Raw genomic sequence first — 18,800 nt, 5'->3', positions numbered from 1 at the left:
GATGTGGGACTCGATCCCAGGACCCTGGGATCATGACCTGAGCCGAAGGCAGCCGCTTAACCAACTGAGCCACCCAGGCATCCCCTGTTCTCGGTTTTTATCATTACATCTTTGTTCCACCTAGAATTTGTCTTGGTGGAAGACAGGAAGTTGTGTGTCTCCATATATGTATTTTTTCCCAGGTGGATACTAAATCATGCCAGTGATGTTTATTAATAATCCATCTTTTATCCCCTGTTTTCAGATGCCACTGTTCTTATATATGAATTCCCATATTTATCTTGCCCTTTTTGGAGCTGTGGGCCAGACCCCATGTGGGGGGCCCTGTGCCTGCCGTGACCCCAGGTGGACAGTCCTGCCTCCAGTCCTGGTGGGCAGGAGCAGCCCTGCAGACCATGTCTTAGAGTGCATGGTGGCCACCCCCGCCCCCTGCTGTCACCTCGAGGAACAAGGTCTCTCCAGCCTGTCCATTTCCTAAGGAAAGCAGAGAGCTTAGGAATACCTGTCCCGGAGCCACAGGGACTGGGGGACAGAGACTGTCTCCCCCACTGGCTTACTGCTTATACAACCTCTGTTGTGCTGTGTTGTCCCCTAGAATGTTCCTCTTCTCCTCTCTCCAGTGGTAACAGCCTCTCCTGCGTCCTAGGGACATCTTAGGAGTTGGGTGGAATGGGTAAGGGGTGTGCTTAGCACAGCACCTCTGGGCCTGTGGGGGCTCAGGGAGAGAATTGGCCCGCAGTGGAGCAGGGTGTGCTAAGGGCGGAAGGGCTCTGGGTTTCCCCCTCTGGCATGGGGACAGGGAATTAAGTGGGGGCACCACCCCCCATCCCGACTCTCCGTCTCTGCAGTCAGCCTTTGTTAGCATGAACTTTGACTCTTCTTCCCATGGGTCCAGATCTGCTGGTCCTTTTCACGCTGTTGTCTTTCTTTTTCACCATCTTGTGGTTTGCGTGTTCCCGTCAGGGCAGGACCAGGCTGGTGCCCCGCACCTAACAGGGGAGTTTGGTTTCCACTGCCCTGACTCCTGCCAGCAGCTGCCGCGGAGAACCATCGCATGCTGGAAGCAGCCCACTTAGCTGAGCCACACAGGCTCAAGGGACTCATTGGGCCAATTTTGGGGCTCTTCTGGGGGTGCTGGAGGACAGCCATGTCATGGCGTGGCTCCATGCAAGGTTTCTGTCTTCCAGTCTGAGGGGATTGGACATTTAACATATCCCCTTACAGGACTAATCCCTGTTGTCATATTTCATCCAAATACTGAATTATATCTTAAAAAAACAACAACAACAACAACAACAACAAAAGCCAGTTACCTGGAAGTTACCATTTGCTTTCATTAGCTTTCCCTCCCCTTCCCTTCCATGCTCCTTTTGTTCGAACAAATGAGAAAAGAGAAACCTGCAGGGCACACCGTTAGGACTAGCGTGTGCTGTGTAAAGAAACCCCAAATCTTTGCAGCTTAAAATGGGGTTGTTGTGGCTCACTCATGCCACGTGTCTGTAGGGGTCAGCTGGGGCCTCGGTGCACAAGTGCTCAGAGATCCAAGGCTCCGCTTTGAACGTTGCCAGTACTGTGCCAGCGTGGAGATCGCGCAGGAGGCCCTGGCACTTGCAGGGGAACCCTGTGCCAGGAGGCCAGGGTTCACCGGCTCTTGGCTCATTGGCCAGAACCAGTCACATGACCGGACCGTGGCAAGGAAACCAGGAAGTGCATCCTGCCATGTGTCCCAATGGGCTGCTCATTCTTATGATGGGTCCTCTGTGCCCAGGCTCCTCTCTCATTCGGGTGTGTGTTTCCTTTCTCGCTTCGTGGGTTCACATGGTTGGGACACTCCACCCCGCCCCCCACACACACTTGTTTCCACTAGGCCCTGTCTGCCCAGTAATTCTTTAATATCTGCTGGTGGGGGTATGTCTGTTGTTACCTAGCCAGGCTCCCTTTGGGGACATGTGTTCTGTGTCCTATCTTTTGTCGATATAGCCTCAGCGAATCTCCATGGGCCAGAGGGATTTTTCACCTGTTGATTTTTTTTTCTTAACCAGCATCCCAGAAGTTGGCTTACTGGGTCAAAGGGTATGGTTGCATTTATCTTTTCAATCTACTCTTGAACCTGGCTCCCTAGCACTGGACAAGGGCCAGGCTTTTCTTAGCTCCTAAGAACCTGGGGTCAGCCCTTTTCTCAAGGAGCCATGCTTGCCGGGTGGGTGTAAGCTTTTTGGCTCTTTGAAATAGTCAGCTTGCAAGTGCCCGGAACTTTGGAACTGTAAGGTCCGTCTGTCCTGGCATCATTTCATCAGCTTGGCCCCTCATCTTCTGGGGGAAAAAGGTTGTTCACTCTTTGGCCTTAACCAGATCGCTGTTTGTGATTACCCAGTAACTGGAAACCAGTTACTGAGAAATCGGGGAATCGGGTCAGAGAGTGTTGGCGTCAGTCCCGCTCCCCATCCTGGGCCAGGCCTCCCACGGTGACGGGCTCTGTCTTCAGCCCAGTCTGCCGATCTTGGTAGCCAGCTGCAGGTGACTTCCAGCTCCTTTCTTCTCTGAGGGCCCCTTTGGGCTCCTTGGGGAGCGAGAGTTGCTCTTGCTGGGGAAAAGCCTTCAGTCTGCTGTCCCTGAGTTGTCTTTTGGAACCAGCCTTGCTGAAAAGATGTGGCCGGTGCTGCATCCTCCAAGGCTCGGCTCCCTTCAGAAGTCTGATCGTGAGGTGCCAGACCCGACTTCTTCAGCAGACACCTGCTCCTGCATAGTGAGGCTTTAAACGTGGGAGATGTGCTAGTTCTGTCCCAGATACCCAGCTCCATGGAGAGCACAGGGGAATCCAGCCGAGTCGCGCCCACTCACTTTTCATCCAGGCTATTTTGTCTGGATCCTGGTTGAGACCAAACTTTTCATCTAGTAACTTCCATTTGAAGTCACTGCTGAAAACATACCACATGAAAACATTCACTGCAGGAGTGAATTAGGGGAGAATGGATGGGAGGAAAACACCAGGCACCCAGGGCACCTTTTGGCTTAGAGGTTAATTGTCTGGCTTGGGCAGGAGGGAGACCCGGGTCCCATGCAGCTGTAACTCTGTGACCCTGGACCCATGACTTAACCTTTCTGTGCCTCAGTGTCCTCAGCTGCACCTCGTATAGTAAGCTCCTGTGAGCTTAGTCTGTGGCCCAAAGTAGGGACTTGATAAATGTTGACCATTACTAACAACGACAGTAAATTTCACGGTGGCGGCAGACGCTTTGAGGAGTCTCATGTGAGTCAGTACAAGGGATGTAGCTTTGTGAAATTCAAATTCTGGCTTGTGCTTGCACCCTGCTTGATAAAGAGTCAGGGAAATTTCCACTGGTCAGTAATAATGTGAACCATAGGAATAGGAAAGATAATAGCTGACATTTATGGCATGCACTATTGAGTAAGAAAAACACACCTTCTGCCCTTGTCCTTTCCTCTCACGCTTACTACACACCCAGAACATTTCCAACACCAGCTGTGTGGGAGCCTTCACCCCTGACCGGGCAGTCTTGTAACCCTAGCTGCGAGTCCGTGGCTGCAACCCAGTTCTGACTACCTCTGCCTGGAGATAGTGTTAGGTCCCACAGGCGAAAGGTTTGGTCCCACAAGACTACCGCCCCCCGCCCCCAGATGCCACTCTCAAGTCCATCTTGTCACCTGTGCTCCTGATGAGCCAGGTGGCTCTCAGTCGGAGAGTCCCAGGACCCCCTTCTCGGGTTTCATTAATTTGCTAGAGCAGCTCATAGAACTTAGGAACAATTTACTTCTTGCTTGCTGGCTAATTATAAAAAGCTGTGATGAAGGGTCTGGTTGGACATCCAGCTGGAAGGGAGGCACAGGGCAGGGTCTGTGGGAAAGGATGCCAAGCTCCCTGTTCCCTTGGAGCGTGCCGTGCTTCAACACCTCCCCGAGCTCTGCACCTCCGGGATTTTTATGGCGCCTTCATCATGTTGGCATGGTTGAGCATTAACTCAGTTTTCGAGTCCCTCTCCCCTCGCTGGCGGACAGGAGATGGGGCTGAAAGCTTGTGGCTTGGCCTTCCTGGTGACCAGCTTCCATCTGGAGGCCCACTGAGCTGTCCTCAGTAGAACAGGACACAGTGCCCGCAGCCAGGGCGTCCCGCGGGCTGATTCCACGGCCGTGCTGTTGCCTGGGAACAGTGAAGAGTCGGCACGAGCCGCGAGATCTGCGGCATGTTACTTGACTGCTGTGCCTCTCGTGGGTCCCGATCTCAGGCTGTTGGAAGAACTGTATGGGCGAGTGCACGTCAGGTGCTTAGAACAGGACCGGGTCAGTCTCCGTGCTGCATGGGGAGTCTGCTTCAGATTCTCCCTCTCCCTCCGCTCCTCCTGCCTGTCGTGCTCCCTCCCTCTCCCTCCCTCAAAAATAAATCTTAAAGAAAAAAAAAAAGGACAGGGCCTGACTCTGGGTGAGTGTGCAACAGCTACACCCTAGCCACAGGGCAATGGGTCTTCTTGCCTAGAGGCTGGGGCTGCGGGAGGGTGGTCCTGTTGCCCGGCTGGTTCCCGCGCAGCCTGGCTGGCCGTTCAGAGAGGGATGGGTTGTTTTCAGCAGCCCAGACTTCTGCAGTCACAGAACACCTCGCATCTTGCGTCCAGAAAGAATGAGCAGCCCCAGCATCAGGGGCGGGGAGCCCGTTCTCCCAGGCCCCCTGCCTCCCTGATGAGCCCCAGAGATGGTTTTACATTTCTTTCCTATCTGGCTGCTTATTGATCCCATCAGGGAAGCACGTGTGGAAGTTTGGGGACATCTGGAAGCCTCTGTTGGGGTATCCTTGTCCTCCACTGCATACATGCTCTCTCCTCGGGGGACTGTATTAGGGCGGGCTAACTGTTCAAGCCCACAATCTCCATATTTTACCTTAACACACTCAGGATTTATTAGGTGTTCACACTATAGCACAACTCCAGTCGTGCCTGGTCCTCTAGGATCCCATTTCCAACCTGTAGATGCAGCGCGAGAGGGGTGGTCCTAGGCCTCCCCTCCCAGGGGGCCAACCCAGGGTCTGTGCTGTAGGACGAGCTCTTTCTGCAGACGTGGTAGCCTATGGCCCCCCAGGCATTTGCAGTTGCCCAAGTGCAAGTGGAGAATCAAATGCAGATGATTTCTGCAGCCACTCCTGCTGCCTGCGTTATACCTTCCTTGCTCCATTTTTCCCTCTCCCTCCTTCTCCAGGAGGCTGTTTCTAACCCCCGTGGCTGGAAAGAATCCCCCCGCTTCGTGGAATGTGCCTTCTAGTTGGTCTGCAGTGTTCACTTTGTTCTTTGAAACATCAGTGGCATTTAGCACACATTCGGCGAGCTCCTCTTACCTCAAGCCACCATTCTAGGTCCTGGGGAGGCGAGGCTCAGCGCTGGTTGTTGGGATCTCAGGATCTGGTGTGGTAGGGTCAGTTAGAGCAATGACTTTATCTTGGGCAGTGAGGTTGCAGTCGTGGAGGGAGAGGCAAAGGGTCCTGGGCCTCTGGGTGAGACCAGACAGCCGTCACATTGTCCTGTTTGGGGTGCAGTGAATTGAGAAGTCTGAAAAAGGATTGAACTGTGGAGCTGAGACTTGGAAAATGAGTGCAAGGTCCCTGTGTGGACGAAGGGGTGTGGGGCCGGGGGACATTCTGGGGAGAGGGAGCTCGTCTCCCAGGCAGGACCTAGAGCGGCACGCGGCTGTATCTTGGTTCTGCTGCCACAGTGCGCCGGGACAGTCCTGTTACTGATGGACAGCCCCCAGAAGGGAGCGCCGGGGCTGTCTGTGTCTGGCACCTAGGACAAGCAGAGAATGCTTGTCGAATGAATGAGCCAGCGAGCTGTGGCGGGACATTGTCCGAGCACTCCGCGGTGTTACTACTGCATCCACTCTGCATCAGCCCTGCGTCACATCTCTAAATGCGATGTTCTAACCCACCCAAACAGCCCACGAAGTGTCGGGAGTAGGAACGCCCTCGTTTTATGGATGGGGAAACTGAGGCACGGAGCAGTTACATCGCCTGCCCAGCCCGGGGCAGCCAAGCTGCGATGGGGTTTCCAGGTGTCTGCCGTGCCCATCTTCCTCCCTCCTGAGCAGCTGCTGGGGCTCACGGGAGTAGTCAGACACTAGCTCACCTGGGATCCTGGGCTGGGCGTGACTGGGTTACTTGCTGCGGAAGTCAGAGGTCACATTCCAGCCACTGGGCTTTGGAGGCCTTTGTCCCAACTCCTCTCGCCCTCCCCGACCGCCAGCCAGCCTCCTGTCATAGTCTCTGAGGGGAACAGTGAGCCCTTGTTCCCTCCGAAGCCTGAGCTCTGAGCTCTGTGCGGAACAGTGTCCAGCCTTGGCCTCACAGGGTGGCGTGACTTGGAAGCATGGCACCCACAGGCCTCTTCTGGCCACAGGGGGCGGCCCTTTCGTTGAGACCTCCTTGTAACTGGCTGAGGGACAGATCAGCACCCTTCCGCAGACCACAACAAGTCTCTGGGAAAGTTCCCTTTTTCTGGGGGCAGAGTGTGGTCAGAAAAGCAAAATGACAGTTGAGTTCCTTTTCATCTGAGCTCCCCTCCCCACCCCATCTGTGAAATGAAGCCTGGGCCACCAGGGTCTGCTCCTCTGCAGTGTCCTGGGTTCTTGGGAGCCGGCCTGCTCTCCTGTGGTGTGCCTGGACCCTGCCTGAGCCCCCCTCCTGAGTGGCAGCCCCAGAGGGCCCACCTTCTCCTTCCCAGCCAGCAGGGAGAGACTTGAGTCCCCTTGAGGTCTTTGCAGGAGGATAGACCCTTCATGTGAATGTGGCTTATCTAGCCGCTTGAGGAGAAGCTGGGCTGGAGAACCTTCTGGAGTCAGTGGCCACTCCAGGCAGGTCTCAGCAGAGATGCTGCAGTGACAGACGGCCAAGCCAGGACCAGACCAGGCCTGATGTGTGTCCCAAGTTGCTGTTCTCACGAAATGGTTTTACTGGCATAAAAATGCTTGGAAAATATACAAAGGGAGGTGGCCGGCTTCCAGAACTCAACTGTTTACCTTCATTGGAACGGCCGGGAATGCAGAGAGCTTATTTTCCAAACACCCCCGCTTGTCAGGTCTGCGGGCCCCAGGCTGGTGCCAGGCCAGGACGAGCCAGGGGCATCTCCTTTCCCCAAACCCACTGGGACACATTTCTGTCCCCTCCTGCCGTACAGGAGACCCAGCAGCTCCTCCCTGGAGATGTGCACGCTGGCGGGGATGGGGCTTCACCCATGTGACCCAGTTCTCTGCTGTTTCTAGCTGCCTCGGTCTGAAAAGATGGGCTTCTCATTTGTGGTACCCGTCACGGTGGAGCCGCAGGTACAGCCAAAGTAGGTTTGCGTCTGGGCGTCTTCTGAGAATTTGCGCTTCTCTGCTCAGGGTACCACTTCCCACTGGCTTTGCTCCCCTTCCTTCCAATTCTGTTCCTTGTTTTGTCTTGTTTTCCCTGGGAAGTGGGTTTGGATGGGAAGGTAATCCCGACTCCGCGGGCAGAAGGGTCCTCCCAAGTTCCTGTGTGTATTGGAGGGGAAACTGAGGCCCGGTCGGGGGTGGGGCATGAGGAGCCAGGCTGGTGCACAGGCCCAGGACACCGGCTGCACACTCAGCCTGCAGGTGTTGCTGTTGGGCCTCCAGCACCATCCCCCCCCCCCCCCCGCCCCCCGCCCCCGGGGCCACTTCCCAACCACCAGGCCTTGCCCGGTGACTTTTCTTCCCTGGCCTCTTGGTGTCCTGGTCTGTGACAGTGAGACTGTGAGGACGGCAAGCGTTGCTTCCCTTCTCCATCCAGGAGCCCTGGAGGGAATGGCCGGCTTCTCCGCTAGTCGGACTTGTTCGGGATTGTATCCAGGCTGGTCACCCTGTGGTGGGAAGAGGCTCCTGCAGTATTATTGTGAGATCCGTGGGATTTTTTTTTTTTTTTTTTTTTTTAAGGAGGGGAAACCTCTTTCTCTCAGGCCAAAAAGAAAAAAAAAAAAAAAAAAGCTAAGGTACTGGTACTTTCGGAAGACCTAAGAAAGCTAAATATTGGTACTTAGCTGATACTTTCGGAAGGTTTGACGAGACAAGAGTTTAACTAAGAGAGGATAACAAGGTGGGAGCTGGGTCAGAGCCGCCAGCGAGATGTGGCGCGGCCCCCACAGCGGGGCAAACTGTCACCACCCCAGGCTCGAGGGGACAGGGGCGGGGAGCTCTCGAGACAGTGGAGGGCTTGGGAGAGGAGCTGCCTGCTTGACAGGGGGTGTCTGTGCCAGAAATACGGCGAGGGTGTGAGGACAGTGGGAGCAGACACCCGGACATCTCTCTCCCCCTCTCCCCCATCTTCTCATGTGCCTCCGTCGGCCGCTCGGCCAGAAGCCAGAGGACAGGGCGGCCAGCTGCTTGTGGCTGTAGAGCCCAGCCTCCCGGGGCCCAGAGTGGGCTTGGGGCTGGGGCTTGCACTGGATGGCAAGCTCGCTCCAGGCTTCAGATCTGCATCTGATTGCCTCCACTTTCTCGCTGTCAGACCCTGGGGTGAGGGGGCCTGGGATTCCAAAAGTCCGTGTTCCCCACTCTCCTCATTTGTGAAATCACCTTTCATCACGTGGTTGGAAAATAAAAACCATTTCTAGCGCCATGCCTTCCCAGAGCGGACACTGTGGTTTCTTTACTAGCAACTTGGAAACAGCCTGGAATCCTGGAGGGAGCCCTGCTTGTGGGGGGGGATGAGTGGGGGTGGGGCTGATGACATTCTCTGGCCTCTGCTGAGGCCATCTGGGGGGTCAGCCAGGTGCCGGGCTGTCGCCGCTGCCTCCAGGGGCCTGGCCTTGCAGCTGGTGGTGGCCGCGTGCCGGGCGGCAGACATCTGGCGGGTCAGGGAGCGTGCGGTCGGGCTGCCCGGTTGTTGGCAGCTGCTCCGGCCCTGGGGCCAGGTGATACTGACACTCTGTCAGCCGGTGGGTCTGGCTCCCTGGGGATTCGATCTCCCTAACCCAGCATTCTTGAAAAAACAAACAGGGCCCCCTGTGGGGCAGGGCCAGCAGGGCCACCCCGCACTCCCTCACGGTGTCTGGGATGAGGCTGGATTTCAAGGTGAAGCACGAGCTGCCCGTCTCTCGGGGTGGTGCCTCTCGGGCATGGGGATCGCAGCTCTGCTGAGGCCGTCGCTCCGTGGGAAGAGCACCTGCCTGGATCTCACTTTAGACCTGGCCGTGTGACTTCAGTCATTTGGCTTCGCCTCGCAGAGCCCTGGTTTCCCGACCTGAAACATTGGGGTCATTGAGCAGATCATGCGTGTCCAGTAGATGTTTTCTCTGTACAGCGACGGCACAGCGACGGTCGCTTAACTCGTAGATGCCTTGGTTCCACGTGTGTGTCTTGGGTATCCAGGGTGCTGTGGGGGCTCGGAGACAGAAATGCGCACATAGGGCCTGCCCTGGGGGCGTTCTAGAAGCTTAGTGGGTTTGCGCCTTTTGTCCTGCTTGTATTTCCCATGAGTGCCGGCCTTCCTCCTGCCCGCTCTCCCAGGGCTGCAGGGATGGGCAGGGGTGGGTTGGGGGGAGACAGCCGGGCAGTGGCTCAGGTGCTGAAGTTGTTCTTTTTCTCTGTGTCCTCCCCGCCTTTCCCTGGCAGCTGAACCTTAGCCGGCCGATTGAGGAGCAGGGTCCCCTGGACGTCATCATCCATAAGCTGACCGATGTCATCCTCGAAGCCGACCAGAACGACAGCCAGTCCCTGGAGCTGGTGCACAGGTTCCAGGTGAGCGAGGACAGTGAGGAGGGACGGCCCCAGAATGGCCCTGTGTGCTTCTAGAACTTCAATGGCTGTCTTGCCGTCTAGTCCGGGGTCGTGGTCCTGCTGCTCCCAGCATTTGTGCTTGTGGGTGGGCACCTCCCTGCCAGGGCCTCTGTCTCCTTGGGTGTCAGACAGGATCCAGCCAGGGTGTGGTCAGCTCACCCTGCGCTCTCTGCCGGGGTAGATGAGCATTACTGATCAGAGTGCTGCCCTGTCCAGATGTGGCCTCTGCCCGCGCAGCACACACAGTCTCGGTCCATGGTTCTGAGTTGGCACCGGGGCTGGGACCCTCCTGCCTCATGTTGAGAAAGGGATCCCTGGGGGCTGTTGAGGTAGAATAGCTTGCCCAGCTCCCCAGGTCCTGCCTTGGTAGAGAACACCAGCCCCCCCTTCCCCCGCCCCCGTGCTCATTGCTTGGACCCCTGTGTGCTGGTCTCTGAGTATGGCCGCTGTTCCCTCCTCCCTGCCTTCGTCCCCCATCCCCCCACGGCCTTGACCCCTCCGTGACCCACCGCCCACCTTGGGAGGCGCTACCTTTGTCCCCACTGACTTGTCCTGTGTTTTCTCTGTTGTAGATGAGACCATGATTCGTCCCCTTGAAAAACAGAGTCATATTATCAGTGAAATATAGCCAACGTGGAGGGCCTCCCTGCTGGGAGGGGATCTTTGAGTGTGCTTTTCAGTGTGTGATAATTGGAGATTTGATGTCCTGTCCTTCTGTAGCCACACAAAGGGGACTCTCCTTAGCCTCCTTGGCCACACAGTAGCCCTCCTGCTGAAGCATTTTCTTTCCCGCCTGTGTCTGTGGTCGTGACCTCAGCCTCCCTTGCTTGTTTCCCCATGGCTCTCCCCCTTCTTGGCCGGATCTGCCACGGATTCCCACTTCCCATGTGCAAGTAGCCCAAAAGCAGTTGTGCCCTGCTCGTGGCCCTGCTGGTGGCCCCGCTGGTGGCCCCCTGCCTGCGGGGCAGGGGTGGGGGGCGGGTGCTGTCCCCATGTCATGTCCTCCAGGGCCTTTGTCTTGCCTGTGGCCCAAAGTCCCTCATGCTTTCATAGGGCTGGGGGCCATGGGCAAGGCGCACCCAAGGCTCCTCCCTAACCTCCCTACACTCCCATTTTCCTATTTGTGAGATGGTATCAGGACCAGGAAAACCTCCTACAACGTTGGTCAGAGTGCACGACGCCAAACCTGTGAAGTGGTTCTTACACTGCTCAAGGCCACTTTGATCATGTGACCTCCGTGAGCCTTAGTTTCCTGTTCTGTAAAATGGGGATGCAGATAGTTTCTAGTCCTGAGGACGGCCAGGTTGCCATGAGAAGTAAATGTCTGTGTATGTAGAGGTGCCTACTGTTTGCTGAGCGTGCAGGCATTCTGCTCCTGCAGCTGGGACTTCGAGGTGGCCGCAGCTATTACCTGTGTTGCTCTGTTCACCAGCATCAAGGGCGGTAGCCCCCAGGCAGCCCCTGGGAGTTTGGGAACGACTGCCCCGAGGAGTGGGGGGCTCCCATCCTTCACTTCCCGTGATCACACATGTGCCCACAGCCCCGGGCAGGTGGTGGCCAAATAGTGAAGGAGAACTGGGTCCCCGAGTTCCGATCTGGGTGGAAGACAAGGTTACAGGAGAAGGTGGCGGGGGTGGGGATGCGGGGACGTGGGGCTTCATGGTTTCAGCCACTGCGTGCGTTTCCCCGGGAAGCCTTGGACTGGGTCCCTGGAGTCTGTCCCAGCCAGGGCACACACAGCTCAGCCAGCCCTCAGATGACTGAGGTGACCTCAGTGTAACCTTCCAGCCTTGGTATTTTTGGGATAAATTTTCACTGCACTCTGTGCTCGAGCATGAAGCCGGATATCTGATAAGGCCGGGACGTTTCCTCCTTTGTGAAGAGAACAATCCTTTGGGGAAAAGGGTGATAGGCTGAGCTTTCCAGAGGCCTAGGGAAGAGAGGAGACAGCGGGGGCTGGTGAAGAGGGGGACAGAGGGACTCCGGGTGAGGGCCAGGGGGAAGGCCCGCTTGGCTACTCCCGGCCTCCCTCCTGCCACCAAGTCACTGACTGAGTTGACCTGTAGGGTTCAGAGCCAGACCAGATAAATTGGCACGTGACCTTGGTCATGCCGCTTGTTTTCAGGTTCTTGTTTTAATATTCATGCAAGACTTTAACAAGGGGCTGTTGGCTTGGGTGGGGAGGGAGCACAGGGTCCGTGGCAGAGAGGCCAAGCCCAGGGCTTGGGTTTGCAAAGCTGGCCTTTCTGCCTTTGGTGTGAGTAAGGAAACAAAGATTTTGGCCCAGAAGGGGCTCATCTCGAAGGGTCTTCTCCAGATGCCGTATTCAGGTCCCAGGAGAAGTGAGACGAGGAAGAGGTGTTTCTGAGGTCTTCCTGACAGACCTAAAGCGTTCTGCCCCTGGGATGCTTCCATGAAGCCTCCAGCCTGTGATGGAAAGGAATTCTCTGAGCTCAGAGGTTAATGCTTTTTTCCTGGCTGCCTTTGAGGACAGGTTGGAGGGTGTGGGCCTGGGGTTCACTGCAGATCACTAAAACAGGTTGCCATAGAAACCACCTCCCCAAGCCTTTTTTTTTTTTTTTTTTTTAAAATATTGGCCCCAAGAGAACTTTGCTTGGAGAATCATCAGGATGATTCAGTTGTTTTTCTGCCCCGGGGTTCATGTGGAGCCAGCGGCCTGGTGCTGCTACGGCTCTGCCCAAGGGTCAGCTGTCACTGAACAGACCTGGGGGGGCCCTGCCCATGTAGGCCAGTGGGATTGGGGTGGTGCGAGGGTCCCCATCGCAATGCTCAAGGGTGCTCAGCCCTCTTGATCTGTTTCCTCTGGGGAGCATGGAGAACCTTCTCACTGTGACAGCCATGGCCACCTGGGAGGAGGGGCTGGGGGATGGTCCTCCTGCAGCCCCTTCCAGCCCCAGAATCGCCCAGAAGGGTCACAGTGGTTATGTTCTGTGGGGCATGTGGGGCTGTCTAGGTGGATCTTCCTGGGGTTTTCCCTGAAGGAGCTCGGAAGGGGGGCGGGTCTGAGTCTAAACTGACAGCTCTTCCCCACCTCGATCAGCTAGAAGATTGGTAAGTGCTCCGCAAGCACTAGGTGAGGACCTAGCCCTGAGGCAAGGCTGATGGGGAAACCAGGAACTGCCCCACAGCCCCCAGAGTGATGAGTTCGGGCACACACAGACTTGGTCGCTACATTTCCTGGTGTCAGACCATTCTGTGCCTTCTCTTCGCAGTGATAATGAAGACTTCATTCAGTCTTGAACCAGGCCCCTGAGGCCTGCGTGATCTGCCCGTGGCCTCCCCCCAGCATCCTCACCTCGGCCCACCTCCGCCCTCCAGCTCTGCACTTTTGCCCACCTCAGTGCCTTTGCCCCAGCCGTCCTCGTGCTTGGGATTCCTTCTTCTCCCCTAGCTCTCAGCTCAGGTGTTCCTCCCTTAGGAAGGCCTCCCTGGTGACCTAAGGACACACCCACCACCCTAGGCCCTCATAAGGTTCTGCTTTTCCTTCCCTCCATTGGGAAGTGCCTGATGCTCTAGTGGTTGCTACTCTCTGTCCATCTGGTGGTTAGCCGCACAGGGGCAGAGATCGCACCCACGTTGAGCTCACCGGGATCCCCACTGCCACACATGATTCCTGCCACGTAGGAATTGTGTCTGTGTGTTTGTGAAGGGACGGGGTGCTGGTGGTGCTGGCTCGGTGCAGCGCGCCCTGGTGGGTCAGAGGAGGGAGCAAATGGCTCCTGCTGGAAGAAGGGCCCAAGGAGGGTTCATGAGGCAGACGGTGCTTCCCGGGCCGTCGGGTACGTGTGGGGATGCCTCCGGGGGGTGGGGAACTGCAGGATGAACAGGTTGGAGGGAGAGGGCTTTTTCCTGCCAGGCTGGGGAGCTTGGACTTCATCCTGTAGGCCGGGGGTGAGGGCGATAAGATCAGATTTCCCTGGCATGAGAGAGGCCCTGCTTAGGAGGAGGCCATTGCCAAGGCAAGATGAACTCTGAGGAGCGAGGACACCGTAGTCATCGGAGCCTGGCAGTTTCTGCAGTAAAGAGAGAGCTCATGCCCCTGGGGGCTCAGCAGTGCCCCCATCCTCATCCCAGTGCCCCCGGGGATCCCTGGGCTGTGACAGGCTGGCACCCATAGGCCCGTGCGTGGCAACGCCCCACTCACCTCTTGGGTCCCGGCTGGCCATCGGCTTGTGTGACATGCATCTAGGAAGGGAGCTCCTTCCTCACCTCATGGATGCAGGCAGGGAACGCACGCTTTGCACATCGGTTCTACCTGAAAGGAAGCATCTTTTAGAATAAACCTTCAGTAGCCCCGTTCCCCCTCCCCTCCCCTGTAGCTTGAAAAACAGGCTTATTGAGCTGCAACTCACATACCGTACCACTCACGCACTTGAAGTGTACAGTCTGATGGGTTTCAGTGTATTCATAGATCTGTGCAGTCCCTTTTAGGACATTTTTGTCATTTCCCCCCCAAAACCCCGAATCTTTTGCTATCACCTCCCTTGCTGGCCCTAGGCAACCCCCACTTTCTGTCTCTATAGCTTTCCCTATGCTGGACTTTAATGTGAATGGAGTCCTAGAATACTTGGCTGCTGTGACTTCCTTCTGTCATTTAGCATAAGGCTCTCCAGGCACCCCCTGCCCCGCCGGCCCCACCGCGTGTCATAGTATGAATCGTCACTTCCGTCCTTCCGATGGCTGAGTAACATTCCATTTGGAGACACACACTGTGTGTCCGGTCATCAGCTGATGGGTCGTTTCCATGTTCTGACTCTCAGGAATGGCACTGCTGGGGCACCTGGGCGGCTCGGTTGGTGAAGCGTCTGACTCTTGATTTCCACTCGGGTCATGACCTTATGGTTGTGAGATAGAGCCCCATGTCAGGCTCCATGCTGGGCGGGGAGTCTGCTTAAGATTCTCTCTCTTTGCCTCTCTCTTTCTCTCTTTTTTTAAAAGATTTTACTTATTTCAGAGACAAAGGGAGAACATGAACAGGGGGAGGGGCGGAGAGAGAGGGAGAAACAGACTCCCCACTGAGCAGACAGCCCAATGTAGGACTCGAACCCAGGACCCTCAGATCATGACGTGAGGCGAAGGCAGACCCTCAAGTGACTGAGCCACCCAGGCATCCCTCTCTCTTTAAAAAAAAAAAAAAAAAAGCACTGCTATAAGCTCTTCTGTATACATTCTCCTTTCTTGTGGGAATACATGTGGGGACGGGGCACTCCTGGGTCACGTGGGGGCGGTTTCCGAGGTTGGGGGGAACCCCCAGCCTGGTTTTCCTCTTGTGGCACTGTTTTCCATCCCTGCCAGCAGTGCATAAAGGTTTCAGCGTCTCCACTTCCTTGCCAGCACTTAATCTGATGTTGATTTTAGCGATCCTAGTGGGTGTGAGGTAGCATCTTGGAGTTTTGGTTCAAATTTCCCTAATGGCTGATGATGGCGGGCATCTCTCCGCGTGCTTCTTGGTCACCTGTGTGTCTTCCCCGCAGCCCTCCTTCTGTCTCGAGTGTCGATGTCTGGAGTCCGCGAATTGGCCGTTTTCCTCCTTCGGGCTCTTGTCCCCCAGGGCACAGTGGTTAGGCACACTGATGTCAGAGCCTGTAGCCTGGGTCCAGAGCTCCCCGCCAACTTCTCCCCACTGGCCTTGGGAACGTCTTCTCATTTCTCCTGCGTTTCAGTTCCTTTATCTCTAAAATAGGGGCAGGCGGCGTCCCTGCCTCCCAGGGCTGCTGGAGGCCCGCGTGTGCTAAACTTGCCGGGCGCTTGTTGGCCCTGGCCGGTGTGTGACCTGCCCCTGCCTCCCAGGCTGGCTGTAGACTCTGGTTTCCTCTGACACTGGGGCAGGGTGGAGGGGGTGGCTTTTGAGGCCCTTCCTACGACAGGGTATGAGGACTGGCTCGCAGCAGTAACAAGCGGCTCCCCCAGCCCGGCCCAGGCTCATTTCTGCCTGCGACACCGTCATTGGAGGGTCGACTGGGCCCCACTGCACGGGCGGGAGCTGGGGAGACGGAGCGGCTGCAGACAGGTCATCGTGGCCGGGGGAGGAGAACCCCGCGAAGCACGCCCTGGCTCTTAAGAGTTTCTGTGATCAGCACTACTCGTCACAGCCGACCTAGGAGTTCTTAGTCGTGACTGTAGTCAGCAACGCGGTGGTTCTGAAAATGCCCCCAGATGACAGGTGTCCTCTGTGCCGGGAACGGAGACGGACAGTGACTCTGGAGGCAGGGCTGGGTGAGGTCAAGGGACTTAGGTTCTGTGCCCAGCTCTGCCTCTCACCAGTCCCCCCACCAGGGCCTCGGGGGCCCTGCCTGCCTCCCTGGGAACGTGCCGGGATGACAGTGTGGGATTGCTGTGGTGTCCCCACCCAAAAGGCAGTGGTCGTGAGCGGCAGCGATCACCTCCGGGACCATGGCTCCGCTCTGCCCCCGACCCCTGGGGCTCAGAAACAATTTCACAGCTGCACCGGCTCAAACCCTGTCCATTCTCGTTGTTCACTGGGTGGCCGCAGCCTGGGGCTCGGTGCCGCATGCCGGAGGGATGGAGTGGAGGCAGGAGCAGCATGATTTTGTGGTTCTGGGCCTTCTGACCTGATTTGGGAGATAACATCTAAACCCGACAAAAATCAAGTGAGTTTCTCTTTGGGAGTGGAGCTTAGTGGCATGTGGGCTTCCCGGCTGGAGGTGCCAGCGAGGGATTGGGGTGGTCTCCGCGGAGGCCCGCCAGAGGCCACGCTTCCCGAGCAGGTCCCAGCTGGCCTCATGTGCTCTGGGCACTCCGCATCTCTTATCTCATTTTGTGCAGAGGTCAGTCCCTGGGAGAATGGAATTTTTACTTACCCCTTTTTCAGGTGAGGAAACAGGCCCAAGGAAGTTAAGGCACTCACCTGGGGCTGCTCAGCTAGAGCACCACCAAGGCTGGATTGTCTTTCGCTCACAGTTCTTCCAAGTAGGCCTTAGAGCAGTGTTGGCCAGCAGCTTGGAGTAGGGAGGGAGGGCCAGCGATTCAGGGTCACCTTAGGGAAGAGGTCACCGTCTGGGATTGCCTCTGACACAGCTGGGGCCGCGTGGTGACGAACAGCAGCCAGCAGATGCCAGGGGAGTCAGAACTGGGCCTTGGTGGTGGCCCTGGCCTTAGAGGACAGGTCCTGGCCTGGGGTGGCCATGAGGCCAGGCTCTTCAGGACTCCTGCCCCGGGTGACAAGGCCACTCCCCCAGTGGTGGAGATGGCTGCACAATCTGCCCATTGTGGGCCCAGGTCAGGCGGGGGTAGTGAGTCATTCTTTCTCCCCGAGGGGTTGGTGCCATTGAGTGCCATCGGCTGTCTGCAGGGCCTTTCCTGCGGAGAGAGGAAGACTGGTCCCCCAGGCAGGCCCACGACTTCATGACCCTGTTTCCAGCCCCTCCCCACAGAGCTGGACTTCGCACAGCCCTGGGTGGTGCAGTGGGAGGGGCCAGCTGCCCTGGAAGCCTGAGCTCTGACCCAGCTCGCAGCGGCGTGTGGGCCGTCAGCGTTTTATGGCACAGGGTTTGAGGTACATTGGGTTTTAGAAATACTAACGTTTATTAATAGTAAAGTTTTCCAAGGTTGAAGAAAGAACTTACGCATGTGATTTCAGGGTTCCTTAGCTCTGACACTATTGACGTCTTGGGCTGGACGATTCTATATTGTGGGGCTGTCCTGTTCATGGTACAATGTTTGGCGACATCCCTGGCCTTCACCACCCTCAATTGTGACAACCAAAAATGCCTGTTGCTGAATGGCTTCTGGGGGGCGGGAGGCAAATTTGCGCCTGGTCGAGACCCCTGCCTTTCTCAGAGCGCAGCGGCTCTGACGGCTTCTACGCATAAGTGAAGCCACTCTTGTTTTAAAAGTGTGGATACGGAGGCCTCGTTGGATGCAGCTGGGTTTTGGAGATTGGGATCTCAGTCCAGGGGGACTGAAGTCTCTTGGGCTCTTATTTCAACAACACCTGCGACAGAAAGGTCACCTTCTGCCATTCTCCTCCTGGCCTGTTTTGGAGCCATGACTTCCTGACTTGCTTCTGTGTTTCCCAGGTGGGCTGCGTGCTCACGATAAAGCCATTGCGGTTTCCTTCGCCTTCCTGCGGTCAGTCACAAAGCCGCTCACCAGCCAAGCTGGCCTCTGCTGACCTTGGTCCTCCGAGGCACGAGGACCTCCCTGAGCCCCTTGCTGCTGGGGTCCGCGCCCACTGTCTCAGTTCTCTCACACCCCCCAGCTTCCAGCCTTGACCTGGCCCGCGTCTCTCAGTCTGTTCATTGATCTCCAAGATCAATCATCGCAGATCTATTATTCATTCAGCCAAGTCTTAATTGAGCACTTACTGTGTGCCAGAAATCTTCAAAGATGGCAGATACAGTAATCAATACATCACATCAGGCGGACTCAGCCCCTGTCCCCACACAATTGTATTTGGGTGTGTGGGGGTGGGGTGGGGTGCGGTGGGAGGGAGGGAGGGAGGGAATGCACACAAAACCCAAGCAAGCAGAGAAAAAAGTAACACGGTCTCCAATTATGGAAAGTTCTGGGAATAAGAAAAATTGGGGCTTGTGGTAGATGAAAGGGAAGTTCTTACCACCCGGTCCTGCAGCCTCTCTGAGGAGTTGACATTTGAGCTGAGGCCTGAAAGGTCTTTGATAGAGGGGAGCAAGCCAGGGGACAACGTCCTTTGGTCGGACAGGCCCAGAGGTCGGAGGACCCTGAAGAAGGCGGTGGGGGCCGGGTGGGTGGATTGGAGGAACCTAGTGAGCCTGACGGCTGTGGGTTAGAGGGGGGCTGCAGGGTGCCGAGGGGAGTCACCTTCAGAACCAGGGGTCCTGCCAGGGAGGAGGGGGTATGTGTAACGGGCGTGTGGTGCTTGTGTGGTGGGGCAGCCGGAGCCTTCCTTCCAGAAACTAGGAAGGCTGGGGGGTGCGGCTGGGGGCACCGAGTGCGGAGTTGAGGGGCCAAGGCATGTTTGGCTAGAGCGGCCCCTGGTTTTCCCCTTGTTCAGCAGCACTCCACAG

The 18,800-nt window shown here is 56.6% G+C and overlaps 1 protein-coding gene across 1 annotated transcript in view; it reads left to right on the top strand.

Annotated features, from left to right (window-relative positions):
• Positions 1-18,800, top strand: part of LOC111148744 (inositol-tetrakisphosphate 1-kinase) — a 165,601-nt gene that overhangs the window by 90,557 nt on the left and 56,244 nt on the right. Inside the window, exon 4 of the mRNA XM_022505534.1 lies at positions 9,607-9,732. Coding sequence (XP_022361242.1) covers positions 9,607-9,732 — 126 coding nt within the window. The remainder of the gene's footprint in view (positions 1-9,606; positions 9,733-18,800) is intronic.

Source organism: Enhydra lutris, unplaced genomic scaffold, assembly GCF_002288905.1.
Source record: "Enhydra lutris kenyoni isolate GAN:26980312 unplaced genomic scaffold, ASM228890v2 scaffoldscaffold20, whole genome shotgun sequence".
NCBI classification, from domain to species: domain Eukaryota; kingdom Metazoa; phylum Chordata; class Mammalia; order Carnivora; family Mustelidae; genus Enhydra; species Enhydra lutris.
The sequence above is the reverse complement of the archived record's forward strand: the minus strand, read 5'-3'. Positions and strand labels throughout refer to the sequence as shown.